The 21,233-nt window shown below is 54.0% G+C and overlaps 1 protein-coding gene across 1 annotated transcript in view; it reads left to right on the forward strand.

Moving 5' to 3' along the window:
* C22H7orf50 (chromosome 22 C7orf50 homolog) overlaps window positions 1-20,828 on the forward strand; it is a 100,103-nt gene extending 79,275 nt beyond the window's left edge. Inside the window, exons 3-5 of the mRNA XM_052169093.1 lie at window positions 15,300-15,484; window positions 19,002-19,083; window positions 19,677-20,828. Coding sequence (XP_052025053.1) covers window positions 15,300-15,484; window positions 19,002-19,083; window positions 19,677-19,862 — 453 coding nt within the window. The 3' untranslated portion in view covers window positions 19,863-20,828. The remainder of the gene's footprint in view (window positions 1-15,299; window positions 15,485-19,001; window positions 19,084-19,676) is intronic.
* The last annotated feature ends 405 nt before the right edge of the window (window positions 20,829-21,233 follow it).

Consider the following 21,233-nt stretch of genomic DNA (forward strand, 5'->3'; position numbering starts at 1 on the left):
CAGAGCCCTAGCCACGGGCATGTGAGCAGTTGCCCTCAGGGAGGCTCCAGAAACGACAGGAGTTGCCTGCATGTGTGGTGGGAGTAGCCAGCCGTGTGGCCTGCCAGGACACACCAAGCCCCTAGCCTCTCCTGTGGCCCTGGGAGCACTGCTCCCCATAGCCTCACCGCCACCCTCTCTAGCCTGAGACTTCAGGAGCTCTGCACCAGGACAAGCCTGCCATAGCCCCGCTGGGACTCTGAGACCTGGAAATTCTGGCCCTACACAGATCACTGTGGACACAAACAGTGGCAGCTGAAGAGAAGGGAAGCAGAAGGAGGTGGTCTTCCGGCTGGCAGATGCTAAAAATAGGGATGCATGTGTCTGAGTTTGCCCCTAGCCTGTCCTCCCTTGGTCTGCGTGCCAGAGATAATGTCCCCCAACTGCCAGGGCCACTCTCACTGCTGACTAGGTAGGAGGCAAAGAGAAGTGACACCATCATAGCACATACACTGTGTCCTCACCTGGAGGAGATGACACCTCCAGGTCCCAATTGCCATCATGTGCTTCTGTCTGACACACAGATCCACAAAGGGTCACCTTTGCTGCCTGGGCCCCTGTCACTTATAGCCATTCTACTGCACTGAGTGACAGGGAACATTCCAGCTGGGAGTCAGCGGCAGAGGAAGGACTGTGGCAAATGAAAGCCACACAGGGCTGCAGTCTAACTAACCCCCTTCAGCACTGTGGCCTGGAAGAAAGGTGGAGCTTTCAGAGGCCACCACAGAGTGCCCATGAAACAGTGCGTAGGAAACCCCACTCCTGTGCATGGTGTCAGTGGCTGGAGTCAGGCTTGATGCTTAACAGGAATAGTCTGGTTAGTTGTCTGGGTTGACCCCAGTGAAGCAGGCACTCGCTTCTCTCTGGACTGGTGAGGTCTTAAGGCTGCAAAAATTCTAACACTAGCAGTGCTAAGGATAAGCTCTTTAAGTCTAGTGAGATGCTGGTTCCCTGAATTACAGATATCCCGAGGGCTGGGCACTGAGACCCCGTTCCTGGCAGCTGCTGGGCTCTCCCCTGTTTGCCAGGCTGTCTTGAGCAAAGGAGCTGTCAGTCAGAGGAGCCCAGTGAACGACCCTTAAGGCAGTAACTGTTTTAAGTTGAACTCTTCAATGATAGAAGCTGACCGCTCCAGACTCCCGAAGGCAGGACTGTTGCAAGCCGGTCCTTCTTGCTATTACAAGCCTGTGTACGCAAGTAAACGGTAACCATGTAACCGTTTGCACTTTAGCCAGAGGGAGGGCACTTCCCCTAAGCCCAGCAGAGGTTTGCTGTGATGGGCCAGTACTCTTTTCTGTATAAGCAGGTTAGCCATTCAGCTGGAAGACAACAGCTCCCCTGGTGCTGTGTCATCGCTCCCATAAAAGGCTGGCAAGGAGCTGGGTGGTGGTGGCATCTGCCTTTAAGCCTAGCCCTTAGGAGGCAGAGGCAAGCGTATCTCTGTTTAAGGACAGCCAGGGTCAGACAGAGAACCTTGTCTTGCACCACCCCAACCTTTCCCACCTACACTGCCTGACAAAACAAAAATGCTGGCAAGGGACTAGGGATGTGGCTCAGCGGATAAAGTGTTTGTTGTACACGTGTGAGAACAGAAGTTCAGATCCCCAGTCACAAAGTGCCTGCCCTAGTTAGTGGGTATGACCTGTAATTCCAATGTTAACAAGGGGTGGGGGGAGGCGGGGCGGAAGCTGGGCAGTGGTGGCGCACGCCTTAAATCCCAGCACTTGGGAGGCAGAGGCAGGCAGATTTCTGAGTTCGAGGCCAGCCTGGTCTACAGAGTGAGTTCCATGACAGCCAGGGCTACACAGAGAAACCCTGTCTCAAAAAAATGGGAGGAGGAGGAAGAAGAAGAGAAAGAAAGAAGAAAGGTGGTGAAGGTGTGAGGAAGGTGTGAAGGTGAAGAAGGTGGGGTGGGGTGGAATCCCCTAGCTGAAGTGAGCTGACTTGGTGAGCGCTAGCCACAAGTGAGAGATCCTGACTCAAATAATCAGATGAAGAGGGATCCAAGACTCCAGCCTGTCAACCTCAGGCCTGCACACCAACACACACACTCACTCACACATACACACACATACACACACATACACACACACACACACGTGCTCAAAGAATAACAGAAAGCCTCCAAATATACACAAGTAAACAAAAAAACAAACAAAAAAGGTAAGAGGAGATCCCCGGCCTGAGCTCATCACTGCACGCGAGCTATGTAGTCAGTAAAAGGATGCGGCAAGTTTTCTTGCCCCAGTCACAACTGTTCTGCATGCAAAGAAAGCAGATTCTGTTTGCACCGATGTCTGGCCATCCCTGGGTCTGAGCAAGAAGTACCCCACCCACCCTTGGCTACAGTGACTGCAGAGCTGTCTGGAACTCACTGCCGTCTGTTGAACAGTCATTTCTATGATGGTGTCCTTCAACATGACTCCCTCGGGGAGCCTGTGGGTGTGAAGCAGATGGGCACCAGGAGGGTGGTGCAGCTACAGTGTGCATGCATGCAGTCACGTGAGTCAACAGACACGTGTCTTTCTCAGTCTCTCCTCACCTGGTATTGTGATATAAAGTCTCTCCCTGAGTGACTGTTGCTGTGATAAGACACCATGGCCAAAGCAAAGGCCACGGAGGGGTGCTGCTTATTGGCTTGCTCCCATGGCTTGCTCAGCCTGCTTTCCTATAGGACCAGGACCACCAGGATGGTACCAGCCACAGTGGGCTGGGCCCTCGCACATCAATAACTAATTAAGAAAATGTCCTACAAGGCTTGCCTACAGCCCAGTCTTATGGAGACGGTTTCTCAATGGAGGCCGTCTCCTCTGAAGACTCTAGATTGTGCCAAGTTGGCCTAAAACCAGCCAGTATACTCCCTGATCCTGGCACTCACCAATTAGACTAGGCTGGTTAGCCAGCGAGTTCTAGCAACCTTCTTGTCCCCACCGCTATTACCAGGATTAACAAGAGTGACCCCAGGCTCTTTCCTTGGTAGTATTTATGAGCAGTGTTGTCAGCTTGACAGAATCTAGAGTCTCCTGGGAGACAGGACTTGGACATTCCTGTTCTGGATTATCCTGAGTATGTTATTTAATGTGAAAAGACACACCGGTTATTAAGACAGGAACGCCCGGGGCTGGGACCGTGACTGTGTAAATAGAGAGAGGGAGCTGACCATTCTTTTCTCCTGTTTCCTGACACCACATTATCGGCTGCTTCAGCTTCCTGTTGCCTTAACTCCTCTGCTGTGGTGGACTTGGCCTGGAGCCGTGGGCCAGAATCTGCCCTTTCTGTCTTAAGTCACCTTTTTCCGGAGTATTTTATCACAACAGGAAGAGAAACTAAGGCTCTGAGGATCCCTCTGAGGATCCTCTCGTCTTCAAGGCAAGCATCAGGCGTAAGCCATCCCCAGCGCCCTCCTGACAGTCTTTGCCACTTCTAGAAGATCCAAAGGGGTTTGTTCAGCAGGTCCACTCACTCAGGGGTTTGTACTGCGGGTCCACTCAGGGGTGTGTACTGCGGGTCCACTCAGGGGTGTGTACTGAGGGTCCACTCACTCGGGTTTGTACAGAGGGTCCACTCAGCTTGATTCGAGTGACCTTCGCAGACTTAATGAAAGCTCGGCCCCGCTCGGTCACTCGGTTGTGTCCTGTGTGTTCAACTTACTGTGCTTAACTTGGAGGCAAGAGGATTGCTAGGAGTGTGAGGCTGCCCTGAGCTAAAGAGTGAGACCAGGGTCAACGAAGAAGACTTAGCTGGTAAAGGCCCTTGGCACCAGGCCTGAATTCAACCCCAAGAACCCACGTGATAAAAGGAGAGAACCAGTTCCCTGAAATTCCCCTCTGCCTTCTGAGACTCCTGGCACGCACTCACCTCACCGCCCCACCCGCCTCCACCAAAGGAAATAATTGTTTATAGAAAGAGGAAGATCATGTCTCACTGAGTAAACGTGCTTCCCATGCAGACCTAATGACCTGAGCTCAGTCCCTAGAGCCAACAGGGAAACGAAGAAAGCACATGCCAGTCCGGGGCAGGGGCAGGGGCACGCACGGTAGGAGGGAGGGGTAGAGGCAGGTGGGCTGTGAGTTCGAGGCCAACCTGGTCTGAACTCCAGGATAGGCAGGACTGTACCGAATGATCCTACAGAACACCAGGGTTCAATTCCCAGCACCACATGTGGCTCACAACCACCTGTAACTGCAGTCCCAGAAGATCCAATGCCACCTTCTGCCTTCCACAGGCAGGCACCAGGCATGAACATGTTGTATGCATATGCACACAGGCAAACATGCACACACATGAACTAATAAATCTGAAGAGAATTTTAAAATAAAAGATAGATAAGCAAGCAAGATGCGATGGCGGGCAGCTGTAACCCTGGCACTCCTTCTTATTTATCTTTATTTAAGTATAAGTATGAACCCGCTTGTCTGTGCATGCGTACACCATGCTCCAGCAGTGCTTGCCAGAATTCCTGGAACTGGAGTTACAGTTGTGAGCTGCATGGTGTGGGTGCTGGGAATCAAACCCAGGTTTTTTGAGAGAGAGGTGATGTGCTCTGAATCACTGAGCCATCTTTCCAGCACATAAATAATTATGTAAAAAAAAAAAAGATAGAGAGAGAGAGAGACCCTCCAAAACAGTGCTCATCCCCCTCCTGCTGCACCAGGAGGAGCTGGATCTCCTGCAGTTTTCTGTGTGGTTCCAGACGAGTGTATTGAGAGGCATTATGCAGCAGCGGCAGGGGTAAGGGGGAATCTGGCAGGCCCATGCCAGGTGTCCCCCTGAGAAATCACACCATGTGACAGACCTGGTAGAACCTCCTTTATAGGAGGTTTATTTGGAAAAAGTTGTGGGGGGGGGGGTGCTGGAGAAGGGGTGGGGCAGGCAGACCTAAGCAGAGCTATGAGGGCAGGAATGGGGGGGGGCCTGGAGAAGGGGTAGGGGGGTAAAGGGCAGAGCAAGTACAGAGGACAGAAAGAGAGAGGAAGAGAGGGAACACATGGGAATAGAGAGGGGTGGGGGTAAAGAGAGAGGGAGAGAAGATGGCCTGGAGTAGCCAACGACCCTCTGTATACTGCCAGGCCACCCACGTCTGGTGGCAGTGCAGGTAGTAATGGCTGCAGGGGATAACTATTGCTAGGTCTCTTGGAGGAGTCTAGCAGAATTGTCTGTCAGCCAGCAAGGTGTCTTTTCTTTCTCCATACCTTTAGTCAGTATGGTGGCACATGCCTTTAATCCCAGCACTTGGGAAGCAGAGGTAGACAGATCTCCTGATCTTCAGAGAGAGTTCCAGGTCAGCCAGAGCCACATTGTTAAACCCTGTTTTATAAAAAGAAAGCCATATTGAAGGTGAGGAGAGGGCTTCCCACCCCTTGGTTCATTCAGTCCCCAAGGTTGCCACCAACAGCCTATGGCTCTGGTGGGGTCAGGTCCCCTGGGCTGCCCAGCCAACCCCTAGTGTCTAACTTAGTGTTTCTATTGCTGTGATAAAACACGTGTCCAAAAGCAACTTGGTGTGGGGGTCAGGGTTTATTTCTTCTAACCCTCTCAGGTCACACATGATCACAGAGGGAAGTCAGGGCAAAAACTCAAGGAAGGAACTGAAGCAGAGACTTTGGAAGGGCTGATTGGTTCCCAGTGGCCTACCCAGTTTGCTTCCTTACAAGCACACAGGACCACCTGCCCAGGTATGGCATTGCCCACAGTGGGCTGGGCCCTCACACATGAGTCACTAACAAAAATAACAAAAAGAATGCACCCACAGACCTGCCTACCGGCCAGTCTGATGAAAGTGTTCTCTCAATTGCTGGTCCTCATCTTGTGTCAAGCTGACCAGAAACAAAATCAAAACCAAAACTAGCCGGGATAGCCAAAGCACAGAGGATGTTCTGGTGACCCCTCTTCTTTTACCCTTGCTATTTTCAACGTTGCCTTTTGAAATAGATAAGGGTTTCCCGGTTGGAAAAATAGCAGAGGATCCTTGTAACTACCCAAGCATCCCCACTAGAGCACGGTGCTGTCTGTGGCCAGCCCTGATACCACAGGTTCCTCCCACGTCTCTCCAGATATGCCAGCCCTGCTTCCCGGCAGCCCTTCCACTAGGAGGACCTCTCAGTGCTTTCCGAATGGAGCACAGCCTCAGGGCCTCGGGAGCAGACTTTCATCAAATGCCCAGGTCTGACGCCTTGGTGCATCTCCATATTTCCTTCATTGCCGAAGCCAAGAGTCTTTGCTGTGGAAGTGTAGCTTGTTAACTGACAACCTTAGGTCATTTCCTACTGTCCTTCTTGTGTGGGTACCTGGCGAGGTGTCTTATTCCAGTAATGACAGCACCTGGAGACTGAGGCAGAAGGATGGCTGGGTTTCTCTCATTCATGCATTTATTCAGTGTGTGTGTGTGTGTGTGTGTGTGTGTGCGCGCGCGCGCGCCAGACTGACAGACAGACCCTTCTGGAACTGGGAATGCAGAAGTTTGTAGGTTCTGGGAACACAACTGACCTTCAGTAAGATCAGTAAGTGCTCCCAACCGCTGAGGACCTCTCCTCATTCTGTGTCGGAATCTATGGAACACAAGTCTGCAGTAAGCTGGAGGGTGGCATGGCAACAGCACATACCCCAGCCACAGCCTTGGCTACTCTTGGATGCGGCCACCCACGCCCACCCACCCCAACTTGTATGCAGCACCTTGGTGCTAGCAACTTGCCCCGGCAAAAGGCCACGCCCACACGCCAAGGGCGCAGGCGCGCCTGCGTCACTATCCAGCCGGCTGGATCTGGTTCCGCCCGGGACTGGCTGATGTGAAGCGTTCTGGGTCCCATCAGTTTGCGCCTAGGACTCCCGGCTGCCTAAGAGCGAGCGAGCGAGGTCAGTGCGCGGCCGGGTGTGGGCGGCGCCAGGAGGCTTCGGTGGCGGCCTCTCCGTGTAGCCACCCGAGGTCGTCCAGGTGTCCCATCGCGCCGCTCCCTGCCTGCCCACCCCGAGCCCACAGCCAGGGTCCCGGTCGTAGTCCTTAGACCACTGGCTTTGAGATCGCTTGCGGGACTATCCGGCCCACCGTGTGGACCCTCGGGGGTGTTCACGGTGTGTGCAGAGTCCTGATCCAGAAAGCGCGACTTAAGTAAAAACTGCGTGTGAACGGTGGGAGGGTCATAACAACAAATGTTAGGCACTTAATGAAGTCCCTGTTGTGTAGTGTTGATTTTAGTCTTGCCTGCTCTACTGTTTTTTTTTTCCACCTCCCAAGAGGCAGACTTTCTTGCAGGCCTTCTCAGTTGCTCCTAGGTGAGCCTTTCTGCAGAAACTCCTAAAGTCTATGGGGAAGGTGGTAAAGTTAGGGCCCCGAGGTAGGAACTTTGCCGTCTGTGCTCACAGGCTGGCACTCGCAACATCACTGGCCAGGAGCAGAAGAAATAGGATCACAGGCTGCTCAGCTAATGTGGGAACCTGGTGGTGGATAGTCTAGATTGTGCATAATTTTCTTTTCCCTGCGAGGCACCATTTTCCGCCCAGTTGCAACTGTTTGCACCCGTACCTTGGATGATTCTGCACTTTGCTTAATGGGGTTTTCAGGCTTTAGAAGTCCGGTTTGCATTAAAATAGCAAGATCAGCACAAACAAATTAGTAACAACTGTAGAGGATCAAGTGAGTGTCATTTGTGCCTCTGTGCTGGTCATCTCTGCCCTTATTGGCTCAGAGCTGTCTGCTGTTTAAAAAAAAAAGAAAAGGAGTGCAGTTTTGGACTCCCAGGGAGTCACTTTGCACAGGTGAGCCGAGCCATCTGCCCTTGCAGGGTGGTTGCTGGGCCACAGCAAGAAAGCCTCCATGAGCTTGATGTGACTTGGGGGTCCACCAGGCAGTTGTGGATGTGTGGACACAGCTGCGCTGCTATACCAGAGGAAGCCAAGATCCAAAGACCTGTCTACCGGCAGTCTCAAATAGAATTTGGGAGTGGGGCACGCGGACAGCAGGAACTTGAGGCTGGAACAAGCATCTCTGGGTGGTGGACACGCTGGGAAGCTCTAGAGAAGGGGATGTGGGTAACCTGGCCTGGCCAGAAAGAAGGCCTCCAGCTAGGGTGAAGGAGGCAGGCTGCAGCTGGAATGAGACTGAGTCTCATCTCTGAGGCTCAGGGATGCCGCACGGGCTCCGCACAGTGCAGAGGTTTTCCAGCCAGCAGGCTTTTCCTGGCCTGGGAACTCTCTCGGTTATGGATGCGGCAGCTGTGGGAGGCTGGGCCTGCCTGCCTGCCTGCCTGCCTGCCTCCCTCTTCTGCATGGAGTTCTGTCATGCTCGCCCATGTGGAAAGCTGTCCGCAGCTTCCTTGCCTCAGAGCCCCTCTCCTTCATTCACTCCAGGGTCTCCTACTGCAGGTGTCTGATCAGAGACCTCCCCATCTCCCCGGCTGCAGGGCCCCCTGCCCTGCCTGGTGGCTGCTCTCTGCCGCCTCTGAGTAGACCTAGGTTGTCCTGTGCCTCACTCCCACCCCCGCCCCGCCCCACCCCACCCCCGCCCCGGTGATTCAGGTGCCAGGGGCTGATTCTGTCCTTGCTCTTGGCCCAGGAGCTTCGCTGATGGACGACTTGAGCTTAAGCTTGAGCCAGAGCTGCTAGGACGGTTCCTGTGACCTGCAGGCAAAGGGGCAGAGGTAGTGGGGTTATCTTCTGGAGCCAGCCCTCATCCTAGTCAAGGAAATCTCCACTGCTGCCCACCTATTCAAGTTCCTGGGGTCTGTCCGCTCCCGTGGTGGGACTGGGCACACAGTAATGGTGGACACGTGAGTGGCAGCCTATGAGATAGCAGTGGTAGAGGTTAGATCTAGAAAGCCTGGGGGACCTTGTTGGTGGGGACAGTGACCTTTATGACCTTGTTGGCAAGGCCAGGCAGCCTGTCAGGTGGGTTGAGGCCAGAGAGCTAAGAAAACCTATCTACAGTCGGGGACTCACAGCCTAGAGGCCTTGTGGTCTGTACTGGAGTCTGGGAGAAAGGTAGTTCTCTAGGGTCCAGACACTCTTACTTGCAGCCTGAGGTCAAGGTTAGGTTTTAGCCTGTGTTTAACTCCCAAGTGACACAGGGTGACTGCAGAAGGATCGATGGCCTGGACAGAAAGAACCTGGGCCTGGTGGCAGTGACAGCATCGCCCGCCTCTGGGGATCCATGTGTCCCGTGACAGCTGGTGATGGCCCAGTCTCCTGTGTCTTCACTTCTCAGGGGGAACCTCACATCTGCTGCTTACCCCAGCCATTCATTGAGGAAGCAGGGTGCCACATCTGTCATCTTTGTCTTTTTTTTAGCATGGAGTTTAAGTGACATTTTGTGCACACCTGCACGTACTAATTTGTGGCTTTGAAAAGTCATTCCTAGAAGGGGCTCCCTAGATGGCTGTGACCCTTGCCTTGGCACTAAGGTGGCGAGAGCACAGCTGTGCAGAGCTGGATGGGGTGGCCAGCGTCCCTGTCCTCCAGGAGCTCACGTATGCCTGCCGGTGAGCGCCTCGGCGACAGAGCCGGTGTCCACCCCTGCACTGCCCACAGACCCTTGTCTGCAGACCCCTGGGTGCTCACAGTCGCCGGCTGTTCTTGCACTACCTTCCCAAACCGGATTGTGCAGCTCGGCAGGCAGGTCATTCTGTGGTTCAGAATGAAGGGGACTTTGACTCCTCTGTGCAGTGAGGCAAGCAAGGCCCTGACCCGCTGGGATCCTAATCATCTTAACCTAAGCAGACACTGGGGGAGTGTGGGGAGTGAGCCTTCCAGGTCCCTCCCTCTGTGTGTCCTTTGTAGCACCAGTCGATTCTACTGCGTGTGACCCGTGGTGGCCTGGCAGCGGGTGTTCCTGGGTCACTTCATGCATCCAACGTGTTCCCATAATTACCTCCAAATAAAAAGCTTCATTTAAAATACACTCTAGCCCCATTCTTCATTGTGCTTTCGTTTTGTTTTCTAGAAAGTTCGCACAGATGGAGTGTGTGCATAGATAGTGTCTGTGAACTGGGATGGGAGCTCAAGGTCCAACACCCCCGTGGGACCCTGGGTTCAGGCTGAATCCGAGTGAACCGAGGAAGGGCTGATTGTGGGCTGGGGAGCTGGGACAGACTTCCGGTCTCCAGGCCAGAGTCCACGGCCTTGGCCCCCAGCCTTCAGCCTCTGCAGGGCTCGCGGTCCTCCCCGCAAACATCGCTGTCATTTGCAGGCCATCCCCAGTGTCTGGTGAACGGGTATAGGGGCGTTAGGGATCAGAGACCACACTCTGAGAGCCTTGGAGGCGCCACCTGGGTGTGTGGCAGACTAAAGCCAGGTGCTGGGCTCCGTCGGCCATCTGCTGTGCCCTTGGGACCCTGTCCTGTGTGAAGCGGGTCAAATGACTGGATTCCCTGCCACTCAGCTGCACCCCCAGTGCAGCTGCTCTGGTCACATGATGGGGACAACAGAGGGTCCTTCCCCCCTCATCTGTGTTCATCCTTACACCTGACTCGGTCATTCCACGAGAGAGGGCCTACAGAGCCGGGTTTCTGCCGCCGCTTACCTGTCCCTCTACTGCCAAGCCCTACAGCCAACCTTTGAGGGGTTTTTTTTGTTTATGTTTGAGATAGACTTGCCAAGCTCAAGCTAGCCTCAGACTCTTCAATCCTCAGACCAGCCACCTCCATAATTCCAAGAATGTTTGAACAGGATGTCCAGCCCACTGGATGCTCAAAAACTCTGGGCACTGCCTGCATCCCCAGGACAGCACAAATCCCTGTTGGGAGAATATACCCTAGTCACACTGGTGAAACCCTGCTGGGCCAGTGAGCTGTGTGGACAGGGAGAGCATCTCTTTGCCCTTTGAACCTCATTCAGGAAGGACAGAGGAAGTTGCTCTTCCTCCCACACAGAAGCCCTCTTCTGACCCCCGTGGAACTCAGGGGAGGGGCTTGAGGCAGTGGCGGGGTGCCTGAAGCTGGGGGGGGGGGTTAGCACCCACCTTTGTGTGTCTTCTCAGGACCCGGGACTTCAAACGCAGTAAGGTTTAGCCAGGCCTTCCTGATGAAACCCGGGACCAAGCAGAAGCACGCCCACGCTGCCCTGGTTCAAGGCTGACCCTGGGTCTGCACGCCACCCAGTGATGGCAAGGGACAAAGTGCTGCCTGGAGCCTTTCAGCTGGCAGAGAACACCAGGTCACCTGGATGCCCCAGCTCACAGATGGCAGAGTTAAGCATCCTCAGCTGGCAACAGGCACAGACAGGCTAGGCCCCTGTTACCAGTGTGCCTCAGAGCGGCTGGCCAGGACTCTTCTGAACACCTGTGGGTGGGGTATATATATGTTCTCCCAGAACTCAGGGCGGCTGAGGCAAGATTGATAGCCTCTAAGGGAAGGCTAGCTGTGTGTGTGTGTGTGTGTGTGTGTGTGGTTTTCTCAGGCCGCCTCCTCCACCAGCCCTGGATCAGTGTGAGCCATGAGTGTCGGTGTGATGCGGGTGGAGGAACCCTCCCCAAAGTGTCAGCCTAGCAGGGACAATGGGTCTCCTCCCTACCTCTCGGACAGCAAAGAGCTGAGGCCATCAGCCACACAAGGATCCTCCACAGGGTGCGACATCCATTCAGGCAGTGTTCCCACTGTACCACCGCGAACAGCACTGCCAGCTTGCCCAAATCGGGAGCCAGTCTGCATCAGATCAGCTTTGTGGGACATTTCTTTAAGGTTTTCAGTATGTATACACGAGGCCCCTTCAAGTGAGACTAGTGCCATTTCTCGAGGGAAACGGAACTCAGAAGATCCGTGGCTTAATACAGAACAGAAACACATTTCAAAAGGAAATGTTCAGCGGAGATCCCGCATGAGAAATCTGAGGCCCCAGCTACTGTTCTTAATGCATCAACAAGCCGGGCGGTGGTGGCGCACGCCTGTAATCCCAGCCCTCTGGGAGGCAGAGGCAGGTGGATTTCTGAGTTCGAGGCCAGCCTGGTCTACAGAGTGAGTTCCAGGACAGCCAGGGCCACACAGAGAAACCCTGTCTCAAAAAAAAAAAAAAATCCACCACCCCCCCAAAAATAAGCACCAACACTGTGGGCTTTTAAAACGTAATTATTTAGACGTTGTATGTGCATGTTTTATATGCATGTGTGTATGAGCGCTACGTATGTATCCAGAGTTCAGAAGAGGACTCTGGACCCTCTGGACCTGCAATTCCAGATGATTGAGAGCCACCGTGTGGGTCCCGAGAACCAAACCCAGGTCCTGTAAGAGCAACTAGTGCTCTAAACCACCGAGCCATTGCCACGCAGCGTGTGTGCGCAACACCGTATGGCAAAGTAGGGCAAGCGTGAGCTACGTGAGCGCCTCTCTTAAAAAAGAGGGGGAAAAAGATCTGAGTATGATAGCTCTAATCCCAGGACCCCAGAGGCTACAGAGACAGGAGGATTGCCAGCCTGGGCCACATACTAAGTTCCTCTTGGAAAACCAGAGGGCTGGAGAGATGGCTTCTCAGTTTAAAGCACTTGTCCCTCTTCCTGAGGATGCAGTTTCAACACCCAGTACCCACCTGATTACAACCATCCAGTTCTCCAGTAACTCCAGGTCCAGGGGATCTGACACCCACTTCTGGCATCAGAGGACGCCAGGCACCAGGCATGTGTGTGTGTGTGTGTGTGTGTGTGTGTGTGTGCAGGCAAAAAACCTACGTACATAAATACAGTTTAAAAAAAACAATTTAACAACAACAAAAAAAAAAAACAGGAGGTGGAGAGATGGTTGTCAGTCCAGTGCTTGCCCGACAAGCAGGAGGCCCTGAGTCGGATCCCAGGAGAGCACACCAAAAGCTGTCGGTGGCAGTGCGTGTTTGTGATCTGCTGATACAACGGTGCTAGGATGGGCCAGTGCTCCACCTTGAGTGTCTTACCACAGTACTGGGGCTCTCCCTCGGTCAAATCCCAAGCGGCCGTGAGATGTGGCTGCTTCAGGGGCTACGGTTAGAGACGTCCCTCTACAGTCTTCACCGGGGCCAGCATGATCTCCCTCAGAGATCCGGTGGAGAGGCAGTGATTTTGGGGGCAAGAAGCATTTGGGGGAACACTGTGATCGATGACTGTAGAGCAGTGGTCCTCAACCTTCCTGATGCTGCAACCCTTTGATCCAGCTCCTCATGTTGTGGTGACCCCGCCACCAGAAAATTACTTTCATCAATACTTCATAACTGTAGTTTTGCTACTATCATGAACTGTAATTTGAAAAGGGGAGGGTTCCCATTGGTTTTGGGGGATTGTGACCTACAGGTGGAGAACAGCTGCTATGGTGGGCTTGCTGGATTAAAAGAGTTTCTGACATCATGAGCCGGCAGGCAAAGGCATGGTGGATCCTGGTGGATTCTCCAAGATGAGTTCAGAGTTCAAACCCAGTGCCAGAGACAGCATGGGGGGGGGGGTCTCCAATGAGAGAAATCAGAGCCCATTTAGCAGAAGTAGGGATCTATTGTGATTTCTGAAGATGGGGGGAGTTGCATAATAACAGACGGCTGTGTGGCTCCTTCCGGGGCCGGGGCAAGGTGGGAGCGGGGCAGGGGCAAGGGGGGCGGGGCAGGGAATGGAAGTTTCTCTTCCACATGGACTCAGTTCCCCATGTGACAGAGCCCAGCCCCTGGGCCTGCTGACCAGGGCCTCATGCACACATGAGTCAGTCTCTCTCTCTCTCTCTCTCTCTCTCTCTCTCTCTCTCTCTCTCTCTCTCTCTCTCTCTCTCGGGTTCCTGCAGTATCTTTGCTGCTGCAGAGTGGCATAATCCATCAACAGCCTGGATTATGATCTTGGTGGCACCCTGTCCCCCTTGCACCAACTTGGTCCTGGAGAGCACACGGGCTGCAGAGCCCCAGGAGACTTGAGACAGCCCTCAGGGCTTCTAGTGTGTGTGGCAGGCCTCCCAGCCGGTGTCCTCAGACAGCATCATTAGATCCAAAGACCAGGATCCGGGCCTGGGGTTGCTGATGTCGACTTGTAGACAGTGGGAGGCTAACGGCCCCCTCCCCAGATAATCATCTCACTACCCGACTGCCCTGTCTGCTCCCCTGATGAACCTTGCCTCTGGTGGCGCTGTGCCTCCCCATGTGGCTGGCTGTGGGGTCAGAGGCCAGCCTGCCCGCCCGGGGGATGGTGTGTCTGTCTGTCTGTCTGCTTTTTCCCCCATTGCTGCAGTGTATACAACACTCAGGCACACAGCCTCTGGAACCTGGCCAGAGCCAGTCACAGCTGGTAGCCAGGGCAACCAGACTCTCCCTTCTACCCCTGGGCCTAAGTTAACCCCCCCCCCAGACTCCTTTCCTTGTCCCCAGAGGGCCCTCGGGCACCCAGCCCAGAATGCCTCCTCAAATTGGGACCTCTCCAGCTGAGGGAGGGAATACAGGGTGACTCTGGGGGAGGGAAGCGAGAGTTAGCCTCAGGCCCCAGGCAAAGGCTACTGTGCAGAGGAGGGCGTCCTGCTGTATGCAGCCTTTGGAACCCCTGGCCAGCTCCTGTGTGGACTGAGGAGGAACTGCTCTTATTTGAGCAGATGTGGGTGTCTGGTGACTGAACTGTGGGTATGGGTTCCCAGGGAGGAGGAAGCGCTTCTGTTTGCTGTATCTTGTTACTCTGCCCTGGGGGTGGGACTAATGGAAACCTGGGATGATGGGGGGGGGGGCGGGGGCAGTGGCTCACCCTTCCTGGAAAGGCTGGGGTGTTGTGCTTGAGTTCCTCACCATGTCGCCACACCCTTTCCGGGCTTCTAGCTGCATCAGAATCAACACGGGTTCTGCTTTTTCCAGGAAAGACAGAGTGGGCTGACGGTGCTGGCCCTGATGAATGCCTCCATGGTGCAGTCCTCCGCTTTGCTCCTAGGGGAGGGAGGGAGAGGGCAGGCATGGGCTTCCCGGGCTAGATGCCTCCAGAAGTGGGCCTTCGTGAGGCCAGAGCCCCCACCACAGCTGAGTTCCCACTCTGCGGGGTCTTCACTTGAGAGGTGTCCCTAGCCATGGAGACCATGCCAACCCCCACCTGGGTCTTCAGGACTGGCTAGAGCCAGCAGCCAAGAACTTGCTAGAAAAGAACAGCCCAGGTCTCCAGGGGACTGCTGCCCTCTGATGGCTGCTCTGGGTATTGCAGAGGCTCAGGAAACCATGAAGGAATGGGACTGTGGTCAATCCACTTGAAACCTGTCAGGTGGATTCAACACCTGAGCTGTGAATAGAAGGGTGGGTGGGCAGCGTGTTTTGTCTTAGAGCCATACTCATGCCCAGCCTGACAGCCTGTCCTTGTCTCTCGGGTGCAGGAGGCCAGCCCTGAGTTTTCCCCAGAGGAGAAGAGGGTCTTGGAAAGGAAACTGAAGAAGGAACGGAAGAAGGAAGAGAAGAAGCGGCTGCGGGAGGCGGGCATTGCCGCAGCACAGACTGCCAAGGTGCCGACCCTGCCAGCCAAGCCCTCCGCTGCCACCCTGGCCCTGGAGTACCTCCAAGGGTAAGCACTGTTGTGGGCTGAATCCAGAACATTCTGCCACTGTCGTGGTGCTGGGTAGAGGCTGGTCCATTGTAGCAGGTCAGGAAGGGATGGTCCAGCCCAGTCACCCTTTGTCAGGTACTGCCTACCTGTCTATAGCCCCAGATCTGTTCTCAGGCATAGCCCCTCTTCTTTTTATCCTCTGGGGGTGTCCTGTGGCTACTGTGTGCCCAGACACACCCAGTCTTGGCTGAGCGCTGAAAACAGGTATTCTAGAAGGCATGATGACACAGCCCTGAACCATAGTAGATTGTGGACTGTGACAGACCTTCAACTAGAACTCTTGCCAGGTGTTTTTTGTTTTGTTTTGTTTTTTGGAGTTTTGTTTGTTTGTTTGTTTTTTGGATTTGGTTTTTTTCGAGACAGGGTTTCTCTGTGTAGCCCTGGCTGTCCTGGAGCTCACTCTATAGACCAGGCTGGCCTCGAACTCACAAATCCGCCTGCCTCTGCCTCCCAGAGTGTTGGGATTACAGGTGTGCATTTATTATATGTAAGTATACTGTAGCTGTCTTCAGACACTCCAGAAAAGGGAGTCAGATCTCGTTACGGATGGTTGTGAGCCACCATGTGGTTGCTGGGAATTGAACTCAGGACCTTTGGAAGAGCAGTCAGTGCCCTTAACCGCTGAGCCAACTCTATAGCCCCAGGCGTTTTGTTTTTAAGATTTCTTTTGGAGCTGAGAGATGGCTCAGTGGCTAATAATACTGGCTGTTCTTCCAGAGGATCTGGGTTCAATTCCCAGCACCCACATGGCAGCTCACAAAAGTCTATAACTCCAGTTCCAGGGGATTTGATGCCCTCTTCTGGCCTCATAGGTTCCTGCACGCACAGTTAAGAATAAAAATATTTAAAGCAAAACAAACAAATAAAAATTTTTTAAAGATTTATTTTATTTTATTTTACTTACTGGTTTTATAAGAGAGGGTTTTTCTATAGTTCTGGCTGTCCTGGATCCTCAAACTCAGAGATCTATCTGCCTCGCAGAGTGCTGGTATCAACCATGTGTGCCATCATTCCCGGCAACCTTATTTTTAGTTCTGTGTGCACGTACACACAAGTGCATGTGCTCCTGGAGGCCGGGAGATGGCGCCAGATCCCCCGGATCCACAGTAGTAGGCAGAAGAGCGTACACACCCTTACCTCCTGGGCTGTCACTCCAGCGGCCTCCCCCAAGTGACCCCTGCACAGTGTGATGAGACACATTTGACAAAGGCAGCCTAGGGCAGGAAGGGTTTATTTGGGGCCACCGTTCAGGACTGCAGCTCATCGTGGTGGGGGGTGACACAGCTAGTCACGCAGTGTCCTTGTGTGGCAGACAATAGAGATGGACACTGCTGCTGTCTGCTTTTGATTTGGTCCAGAACCCTGGCCCGTGGTCCAGAACCGCAGCATATTCAGCAAGGGTCTTCTCACCACGGTCAGCCCCGCCTAGATACTCACTCACAGATGCGCCCCGAGGTTTGACTCCTATGCAATTCTAGGTCTATCAAGTTGACGGTATTGAACCATCACACTGGGCAGGTGGCGAGAGAAATTTGGCGGTGGTGGCAGATGTTGGAGCCTTACAGCAACTGTGTATCTCCAGAGAGCTTCTTCCTGGGGCCTGAGCCTCCGTGCAGGAGGCAGAGGCCACAGTGGAGGGAACAGCCTGTCTCCGAGTCAGGTCAGCCTTTTGGCAGATCAAAGAGACCCAGATGGAGCCTTGTGGAGAGGTGGTTTGGCAGGAGCCATAGAGGCAGAGGGCTGTCCTTCACCCGGAAGCTGGGGCTGTAGCAGGATTCCTTGCGATTGGTCAGTTGAGGTTTCCTGAAACAAAGGGGTGATAGAACCCAGGAGCAAGATGGCTTCTGTTGTTCCCAGTGTTCCTCTGGCCCTGCTGTCTGGTACCTGTGGCTCAGAAGGATCACTTAAAACAGCCAAAGGTTCAGGAGGGGTCGTGACGATTCCCACCCACAGGCACATACGCCACAAAAAGCCTCAGTCCCAGAATGCTCTGGAAGACCACAGAGGCCAGTAGGCCTTGGCACAGTGCCTTCTGGGAATCAGGTCCAGCACAGTGCTGCCAACTCCTTCATTGTAGGCCTGCTAATGTCTCTGTCAGGTCTGTGGGCCCGGCCTAGTGGCAGGTGAAGCCTTGTACTTCATCCCAAGCCCTGGGTGTTCCTGGGCGCCATCCTCCTGGATTCTCTAGTGTTGTACCCAGAGAGGGGGTGGCACAGCCTCACTTTCTATGCTGGAATGGCTAGGAACTAGGGGAGACCTGAGGGCATCTGCCAAATGGACGCTTCTTCCCACCCGGAAGCCCACTGGGCTCAGAGCTAGCCCTGCCCTGCCATTTCTGGTACTTGGGGTGTGGCCTGGGTGCTCTGCTCTGCATATCACCTCTAGCTGCCCTTCCCAGCCTGTGGTTGGCCTCTTTGCATCCTCCAGCACTGGAGAAGCCACTCTCAGGGACTCAGGACGTGTGAAAGCTATGGAAGGATATGTGGTGTGGGGACCTTGGAACAGGACACACTCAGAAAATGCAGCCCTTGACTGTCCTTAGGGTCCTCACACCCGGAGGCCCTCCGTGGATCTGGTCAAGCGCTCACGTAGGTGTTAGGCCGAGCTCAGCTCAACCCTGAGGTGGGCGAGAACTGTGGCTTGGCTTTGGCGGGCAGCCTGTGAGCCTGGTGCCGCAGCTGTGCGAGCCAGAGCCAGGGCCTGAAGTGTGAGGCTGGGTGCCAGTCAGTCTTAGTCCTTCCCTCCTGGGGCCTCTGCCCAGGAGCATGCAGAGACCTAGTGGCTGGGCTGAGGGTGATGCCCCGTCATTCAGGGGCCGGCACGGAAATTACAACTAACGATGGCATATTCCAGACCCTCACTGGCCTAGACAGAAACATCAGTGAATGAACCAAGGCACAGAAGATGACTCAGGCCTGAAAGTGTTTACCACAGAAGCGGGGGTTGGGGGGGTGTCAGAGTGTGTATCCCCAGAATTCGTGGAAGAGTGTGGGGTCCTGCCTATAATTCCATCTTCAGATGACAGAGATAGGGAATCCCCAGCCCAGACTAGGGAGACCAGCCTTATTGGCAAGATCTGGCTGGGTTTGATTAAGAGACCCTGCCTCAGGCGTGGGGTGTGAGGAGGGCACGCCTTTAGTCCCAGCACTTAAGAGGCTGAGGCAGGGGGATCAGCCTGACTACATAGTGAATTTGAGGCCAGCTTGACTAAATAAAGCTGTCACAAAAAAAGAATGACCAAATACAAGACATGTAGAATGTTATAAAGTGGAAGTTGGACAGTTGGAAGATGACCCTGTATCCCTAATGTTACAAGTGTAGGCTCCGCAGATGGACTGAGGACTCTCTCTCAGTGGGCGCGCTGAGAGCTCACCCCTTGAGCCAGACTTGGCCACCACATGCTCTTAGGCAGTCTGGCCCCCTAGGGCTCCTGGGATTGTCCTCTGTATCCTGAGGTGTCTGTCTTGTTTCCCAGGTGGGCTCAGAAACAGGAGAGCTGGAGATTCCAGAAGACAAGGCAGACGTGGCTCTTGCTACACATGTACGATGAGGACAAGGTCTGTGCACATAGATGGGCCAAGGTGGGGCCCTTCGCGGGCCATGCGGCGTTCAGGTTGCAGGGTCCCTGGATGGCAGGCGGGCGCCTAGACAGAGCCCAGAATGGACAGTGGAGCACCTGGTATCCGGGTCCACACACAGGAACAACTAAGCCAAGTTCCTACCTAGCCCCAAACTCCTTACCCTTCCCTCTGTTCTGCAGCAGTGCTGGGACTGCAGTTGCGTGCCACCACACCCAGTTTATGCAGTGCTGGAAGACTGTGTGCCCATTAGGCAAGTTCAAGGCCAGCCTGGACTAGATACAATGTCTCACAAGCAATTTTTTAAATGTATATAGGGAGTGTCTGAAGTTCAGTATAGTCAAGCCAGCACACTAGGCTCCTTTCCACCATGTCCCTACCTCTTGTCCTGACAAACTAGCAACAGGGTGGACTGGGGTCCCATGCACACAGCTGTTCTGGGAGATCCCATCATGAAGACACCATCAGTTGGTCCCCCACCCCTGGAAGCACAGCGGACCCAGTCTCGTTGCCTGCCCACTGCTCAGGGTCCCCCCACCGTGGCCCTCAACACTGTCCTCTCGTCCCTCCAGGTTCCTGATGACCACTTTGCTACCCTGCTGGACTACCTGGAGGGGCTGAAGGGCAGCGCCCGAGAGCTGACAGTCCAGAAGGCCGAGGCCCTGATGCAGAAGCTGGATGAGACTGACCCTGAGGCCGGAGCCGGGTCTCTGGGGAAGATGCAGCGTCTCCGGCAGGTGCTGCAGCTGCTCTCCTAGTGGGGAGAGGTGGCCTTGGGCCCTGAGGACACGCTGGCCACCTCCTCCCAGAGCCGTGGGAACAGTCAGGGTCACCAGCAGGTCATCTGGCTTGAGGACTTCCTTCCAAGGTCCTGAGAAGAACTCTTCATCCCCCTCCCTATAAGCCGTAACAGTTTCTGGTGCCTTGGGAGTTGAACAGGGTCTCCCTGAAACAGTTCCAAGGTGCCGCTCCCACACGAGTTGCCCTAAAATGGCTGTGAACAGAGTCTACTTTTTCTGTCAAGGATATCTTAGACACTGGCCCAAGCTGGCTTTCCCATCAGCTGGGATTCCCTGCTGTGTGTGTGTGTGTGTGTGTGTGTGTGTATTTGGGGGGGGATCCTACATATTTGATCTGGGGGCCACTGCAGTGCAGCCTGAATGCAACTCACCTGTGTGTAGGGAAACCCTATCAAGGACTTGTATTGCGGCCCCTGGGCCGTGTGGCTGCCCACAAGCTGCTAGAAGCACCTGCCCCGTGATCCCCATGCTGTTCCTCGTGTCAGCAGCCAGGCCCAGTTCCTTGTCATTGCACCTCTCAGTATTGGGAACAGAAGGACTAAGCGTTTGTGTCTGGACCTATGTCACCATCAGAACACATGTCCCACTCCCTTTGGGTGACTTTTCCCTCAGACCATAAAAAATCACCCATAGTTCCCACACAGGGAGGGCGCTGCCAGGCTAGAGAGGATTTGGCGTGAGGCTAGCTCAGTGAGCGGTGAGGTCATTGCAGATGGGAGCCATGCAGGGCCCACCCTCTGCCCCCACTGCTCTCCAGCCCACAGCCCCTTTGCAGCAGAGTCACTTTTATACACCCAGATATAGAGGACTATAAAAGAGGTTTACAGATAAATATATACTGTATCCCAAGAAATTTATTTTAAAACTATTCTGAATACAAATAATTTTCCATTTATTAAAGATAAAGGCAGGTTTGCATATTCACGACTGTCTGTCTAATGCGCACAATCCACAGATAATGCAGCTTTGTTGCTGAGAGGCTGAGGGGCGACAGAAAACACTGAAAGCTGGCTCTCTATAAACTGTTTTACAGCCGTGAGACTCCTTAGTCCCAGAACTCGGGAGGCAGAAGCAGGCCAATCTCTGAGAATTCGAGACCAGCCTGGTCTACAGAGAGAGACCACGATGGCCAGGGTCACACAGAGAAACCCTGTCTTGAAAACCATAGCCCCGCGCGACTGATAACATCTGGCCCAGAGCCAAGGTGTTGCATGTTATGAACACGAGGGAGAGCACTGTGTGTGTTCAGGCCCAAGGCCATGGATAGCTTGTGTTACACAGTCGCCGTTTGCTTGTTTGGTTGGTTTCATTTTTTTCTAGGCAAGGTTT

The sequence above is a fragment of the Apodemus sylvaticus genome, chromosome 22 (genome assembly GCF_947179515.1).
Source record: "Apodemus sylvaticus chromosome 22, mApoSyl1.1, whole genome shotgun sequence".
Taxonomy (NCBI): domain Eukaryota; kingdom Metazoa; phylum Chordata; class Mammalia; order Rodentia; family Muridae; genus Apodemus; species Apodemus sylvaticus.